Source organism: Portunus trituberculatus, chromosome 48 (genome assembly GCF_017591435.1).
Source record: "Portunus trituberculatus isolate SZX2019 chromosome 48, ASM1759143v1, whole genome shotgun sequence".
NCBI classification, from domain to species: Eukaryota; Metazoa; Arthropoda; class Malacostraca; order Decapoda; family Portunidae; genus Portunus; species Portunus trituberculatus.
Window position 1 is genome coordinate 3,219,256 of NC_059302.1, and position 6,669 is coordinate 3,225,924.

The 6,669-nt window shown below is 45.2% G+C and overlaps 1 protein-coding gene across 1 annotated transcript in view; it reads left to right on the forward strand.

Annotated features, from left to right (window-relative positions):
* Positions 1 to 1,443: 1,443 nt before the first annotated feature.
* LOC123498605 overlaps positions 1,444 to 6,669 on the forward strand; it is an 8,990-nt gene continuing 3,764 nt past the window's right edge. The window contains 7 exon segments of the mRNA XM_045245874.1: positions 1,444 to 1,717; positions 2,208 to 2,327; positions 2,495 to 2,709; positions 3,877 to 3,948; positions 3,951 to 4,073; positions 4,221 to 4,317; positions 4,482 to 4,588. Of these exon segments, the coding sequence (XP_045101809.1) occupies positions 2,284 to 2,327; positions 2,495 to 2,709; positions 3,877 to 3,948; positions 3,951 to 4,073; positions 4,221 to 4,317; positions 4,482 to 4,588 (658 nt within the window). The 5' untranslated portion in view covers positions 1,444 to 1,717; positions 2,208 to 2,283.

Here is a 6,669-nt window from a genome sequence, read left to right on the forward strand (position 1 = left end):
GTGGTCACGGGTAAGGTTACGGGTACGACCCGCGACCAGCCCAGGTGACCACAGCGAAGGCCCGGATTAGTTATTGAGAGTTGTGAACTGTTAGCCCTTAAGAATTGCATGGTGACCAGCAGTACTTCATTGTCCATACACCTCTCACCCAACTCGGCTATGTTCATGTTTCCCTCCACCATTGCCACGTCCTTCACCAGCTGGCAGCTGGCTCTGCCGCGGCCCTGCTGACCACTGTTCTAGCAGCAGGAAGTGGGGAGGGAGGCAGTGAGTAAGCCATCGGGACAGCGCGTCCTTCCTTCCCCCTGTCCTTATACTGCTTCTCCTGTGTGTCGCCCCTCAGGCCACACTTCCACCCAGCAGTAGTGACGCCATGTTAGCAGCGCTCCAACCATCTCCTTGTGAGTGTGTTTCATTCATTGTTTGATCTGCTGCAGTCTCTGACGAGACAGCCAGACGTTACCCTACGAAACGAGCTCAGAGCTCATTATTATTTCCGATCTTCGGATAGGCCTGAGACTAGGCACACACCACACACCGGGACAACACAACTCCTCGATTTACATCCCGTACCTACTCACTGCTAGGTGAACAGGGGCTACACGTGAAAGGAGACACACCCAAATATCTCCACCCCGCCGGGGAATCGAAACCCGGTCATCTGGCTTGTGAAGCCAGCGCTCTAACCACTGAGCTACCGGGCCGTGTGTGTGTGTGTGTGTGTGTGTGTGTCAGCAGAAAGTATTCATGATATATGTAAGTACAGTATACATGTAAAAATTTCCTAGCTGACACATTAAAAGAAACAAACATGCATTCACGATTTTTTTCATAATTTCTTTGAAGAGCCTAACATGTTGAATGTAATTATTATTATTATTATTATTATTATTATTACTATTATTACTAGTAGTAGTAGTAGTAGTAGTAGTAGTATTATTATTATTATTATTATTATTATTATTATTATTATTATTATCATTATTACTATTATTATCATTATTACTATCATTATTATTAATATCATTACTATTATTATTATTATTATTATTATTATTATTATTATTATTATTATTATCAAATGAGGTACTACTACTACTACTACTACTACTACTACTACTACTACTACTACTATTCTCGTTGTTGTAGTTGTCATTGTAGCTGTTTGTTGTTGTTGGTGGTGTTGGTGTTGGTGGCGGTGATCGTTATCCTCTTACTATCATTACTATCACTACCCCTCTCTTTATTTTTTATGCTGACCTAATATGTGTGTGTGTGTGTGTTCAAGTGTTTTATTTATGCTGAGGTACGCGTTCTCTCTCTCTCTCTCTCTCTCTCTCTCTCTCTCTCTCTCTCTCTCTCTCTCTCTCTCTCCGTCAGTCCTCACTCAACCCTAGAGGGACATTGAGTGAGCGAGTGAGAGATCGACAGAGAAAGAACAACAACAGCAACAACAACAACAACAACAACAACAACAACAACGACAACAACAACAATAATAATAATAATAATAATAATAATAATAATAATAATAATGACTAAGGCAAACAGAAACAAACACGGCCCCAAAAAGCACACATCCCCATGGCAGGTGTGTGTGGCAGGTGTGGCAGTGTTAGGAGTGGTGGTGGTGGTGGAGGTGTTGTGGTGGTGGTGGTGGTGTGTCCCTAATACCACCACCTCCACCACAACGTTGGTTACGAGTGGACTCTATCAGGTAAGACTGCAATAGTAATAGTAGTAGTAGTAGTAGTAGTAGTAGTTGTAGTAGTGGTGGTGGTGGTGGTGGTGGTGGTAATGATGGTGTTAATGGTATAAAAATAGTAGTAGTAGTATTTCTTTATGTCCTGTCCTATAGCGCCTGTAGGTCTACTTGAAGAGTAGCTATAGGAAGCGCTGTCCAGCTTCCACCCATTAGCGGCGCGAGCAATTTTATTTATAGTGGTACCCATGTTAGGGCCCATATCACCACCCAAGCGCATCTTTGGTGTAAGGCAATTACACCTCCACCTAGAACTTGGGTATCATGGTGATATGTAGGTAATCTTAAACCACTCGACAAATGGCAAAGTTTCAAGGCGGCAGGTGGTGGGATTCGAACCTACGCATGGACGTCTGTGCGATCCCACGCTCACAAAATTAACCTTATCCACTAGTAATGGCATTATTAATAGTAGTGATAGTAGTAAAATAATCTTCACTTACAGATGGGAAAAGAAGGAGGAGGAAGAGAAGAATGTTTTTTTGCCTCATGAAGAGGAAGAGGAGGAGGAAGAGGAAGTAATGCCCGTAAAAGGATATACATTTCCTAACTGTGACTGTATAAGGTATGTCTCTCTCTCTCTCTCTCTCTCTCTCTCTCTCTCTCTCTGGGTGTTTTTTTATTGGTGTTTTTTAAGAGAGGTTTGTTTCTTAGTATTATTCTGCATATATCTTGTAATTTCAATCGAGTATCTTGTCTCTCTCTCTCTCTCTCTCTCTCTCTCTCTCTCAGGTTCGGTGTGGACATAGCGCGGATGATGGTGGAGGCGAGGTCGCAGTGGAAGGGCCAAGGGTCACAGTGGGGAGGATCCGGCGAGGTCAGGTCACTGCTCCACCCGCTCAACACAACGGGTCATTCCACCTGCTCTGACTTCGCGACCCAGCGAGGTGGAGGGCAGAAAGTGATCGCCTATTCCTACTATTCTACTGAGGCTACTACTGACAAAGGTGGGTGGAGGTGGTGGTGGTGGTAGCATAGTCTCTCAGTCTTTCTTTCTTCCGATGTTTTTTTTTTTTTTTCATTTCTAAATTTATTCACATATTGTATTTGTTATGTTACATGATTTGTTTCAGATACGTTTGTTGCGTGCGTGCGTGTGTGTGTGTGTGTGTGTGTGTGTGTGTGTGTGTGTGTGTGTGTGTGTGTGTGTGTGTGTAGATCACAGTGTTGTGATTGCACGAGCCTAGATTAAAGGTTTAATAACTATAAGTATAAAAATATATACATAGTTACATAGATGGATGATTACAGTGTATACATATACTCAAAGCGGGTACCAGCCTGGTGGTGGCGTGGCGAAATGATCTGCTCGCCATCCTCTGTGCTGCTACAGCTGTGGCGAGTAGTTTGAGTCAGCGATGCGGAGCTGCCGCCCTTAGAACCCGCAGCATTTCGTCTGTGGGCGTGTGGTGGACGAGGTGGGCAGTCCTCCATGGCCTCGCGGTTGATGTCTTGGTGAGGAGCCGTGGCCTTCAGGCTGGATGGCTGGTGGCCGCACTACGCTGATGGCCGGTTGCCGGGCAGGACAGGAAGTAGTGCTACAGTTGGTCACGGTTGTACCTCCAGCTGTGGGCGCACTCCTGACCCTGGAAGCCGTTATACAACTCCTCCCTGGTGCAGTAGCCCAGCCTAACATGCTGCAGTAGCAACACGTCTTCTGCCCAGGAGTGCCGATTGGAGGCGTCGAGCGGCTGACAGGCGGTGGCGACAGCGTACCATGTCGCCTGCTTCCTGATTCCTCTTGTAGTCGGTGTAACTAGTGGGCTTGTTCGGTTACAGCGCACCTTGCTCCTGCTTTCACCTGTCGCAGATTCGGAGGCAGGCGCCGAGCCCGCGTGTTCCTGCCATTTTCTCTCCGATATCCTTCTTTACTTATTCACTAAAACACGTACAAAACAAAAAAGACACGTATAAACACTTAATGAAACACCACAAGACACACCACAATAATACTAAGATCACAACACTCGCTCGAAAGTCTCTCATTCAACATACAAACTCCCCGAAAATACGTCCATAACATTGTCTAGACCCATTCAAACACTCAAAGCACCCGCATCAATTCTGAACCACACACAGACAACCTCTAACAACCATTTCTGTCCTCCACACAGGAAGCACACACTACAAGAAGTACCTGGGCTCACTACACAAGCGGGCTCGTCGCATAGCCAAGGTGTACCCGGGTTCCTGATGCGAGTGTACCACAATGTGTCCGTTACTGACGACACTGCCACGGCCTTCCTGTGTCGCCTCGTGTGCACCCACGCCCATGTTGACCTGTGTGATGTCACTAGACTGCCAGTATTAGGTGTGTGTGTGTGTGTGTGTGTGTGTGTGTGTGTGTGTGTGTGTGTGTGTGTGTGTGTGTGTGTGTCCTTGTGTAGTAATTTTATTTTTTCTTTGTTATTTGTTTGTCTCCTCCTCCTCCTTTTCCTCCTCCTCCTCTTCTTCCCAGGTAACCTGGTGAAACAGGGCGTGGTGGGGAGGGCGTGGCGATTCGCTGTTCTGGGAGATCCTACAGTAGATCTCTTCCTATCACGGGACTCTGACAGGTGAGAGAGAGAGAGAGAGAGAGAGAGAGAGAGAGAGAGTTATCCTTTTCTTTCTCTTTCTCTCTCTTCTTCCTCCCCCTCCTCTTCTTCTTTTAGTACCACCCCAAAAACAAGACCTACTTCTTCTACTACTACTACTACAACAACTACCACTACTACCACAGCTGGGTGTTGGACAGAGAGGTGGCAGCTGTCCAGGAGTGGGTGACAAGCGGACAAACCTTCCATGTAATGAGGGACCATCCAAACCACAAGGCCGAAATGCTGGCTGGTAAGTCGTCGTCGTCGTCGTAGTCGTCGTCATCGTAGTAGTAGTTTTTTTTTTTTTTTACATTACAAGGGCACTGGCCAAGGGAAAACAAAGTGTTGGGGAAAAAAAAAAATCCCGCTGGTTGCCAGGCCCTGTGAAGAGGAAAGTAGGAGAAAGAAAAACAAAAAATCTAAAAGGAGGGTCCAGTTAACGTAATAGGTGTCTTGACACTCCTCTTTTGAAAGAGTTTAAGTCATAGGCAGGTGGAAATACAGACACAGGTAGAGAGTTCCAGAGTTTACCAGTGTAGGGAATGAAGGAGTGAAGATACTGGTTAACTCTTGCATTAGGAAGATGGACAGAATAGGGATGAGAAGAAGTAGAGAGTCTTGTGCAGCGAGGCCGCAGGAGGGGAAGGCATGCAGTTAGCAAGTTCAGAAGAGCAGACAGCATGAAAACAGCGGTAGAAGACAGATAAAGATGCAACATTGCGGCGGTGACTTAAAGAATCAAGACAGTCAGTTAGAGGAGAAGAGTTGATAAGACGAAAAGCTTTAGATTCCACCTTGTTTAGTAAAGCTGTGTGTGTGATCCCCAGACATGAGAGCCATACTCCATACACGGGCGGATAAGGCCCTGTACAGAGCAAGCAGCTGGGAGGGAGAAAAATGGACGAAGACGCCATAGGACACCTAACTTCTTGGAAGCTGATTTAGCAAGAGTAGAGATGTGAAATTTCCAGTTTAGATTTTTAGTGAAGGATAGACCGAGTGTGTTTAATGTAGAGGAGAGGGAAGTTGAGTGTTATTGAAGAAGAGAGGATAGTTGTCTGGAAGGTTATGTCGAGTAGATAGTTGTAGAAATTGAGTTTTGAGGCATTGAACAAAACCAGGTTTTCTCTGCCCCAATCAGAAACAAGTGAAAGATCAGAAGTTAGGCGTCCTATAGCATCTCGCCTTGAGTCATTTAATTGTTGTTGGGTTGGGCGTCTGTTGAACGCTGTTGAATAATGCAAGGTGGTATCATCAGCATAGGAGTGGATAGGGCATTGAGTCAGATTTAGGAGATCATTGATGAATAATAGAAAGAGAGTGGGTGATAGGACAGAACCCTGTGGAACACCACTGTTGATAGTTTTAGGGAAGAACAGTGACCGTCTACTACAGCAGCAATAGAACGATCGGAAAGGAAACTGGAGATGAAGGTACAGAGAGAAGGATAGAATCCGTAGGAGGGTAGTTTAGAAATTAAAGATTTGTGCCAGACTCTATCGAAGGCTTTCGATATGTCAAGGCCGACAGCAAAGGTTTCACCGAAGTCCCTAAAGAGGATGACCAAGATTCAGTTAGGAAAGTAAGAAGATCACCAGTAGATCTGCCTTTACGGAAACCATACTGGCAATCAGAGAGAAGGTTGTGAGCTGATAGATGCCTCATTATCTTCCTATTAAGGATAGACTCAAAGGCTTTAGAAAGGCAGGAAATCAAAGCTATAGGGCGGTAGTTAGAAGGATTGGAGTGGTCACCTTTTTAGGGACAGGTTGAATGTGAGCAAACTTCCAGCAAGAAGGATAAATAGAAGTAGAGACACAGATGAAAGAGTTTGACCAGGCAGTGAGCGAGTTCGGAAGCACAGTTTTGAGAACAACAGGAGGGACTCCATCCGGACCGTAAGCCTTCCGAGAATCAAGGCCAGAGAGGGCCAGGAAAACGTCTTTATAAAGAATTTTAATTTTAGGGATGAAGTAGTCAGAGGGTGGAGGAGTAGGAGGAATATGCCCAGAATCATCCAAAGTTGAGTTGGTAGCAAAGGTTTGAGCGAAGAGTTCAGCTTTAGAAAAGAAGAGACAGCTGTAGAGCCATCTGGATGAAGTAAAGGAGGGAAAGACGAAGAAGTAAAGTTGTTAGAGATATTATTGGCTAGATGCCAGAAATCTCGAGAGGAGTTAGAATTGGAAAGACTTTGACATTTTCTATTGATGAAAGAGTTTTTAGTAAGTTGGAGAATAGATTTGGCATGATTACGGGCAGAAATATATAGGGCATGAGTTTCAGCAGTTGGATGGCTACGGAACCGTTTGTGAGCCGCCTCTCTATCATTGA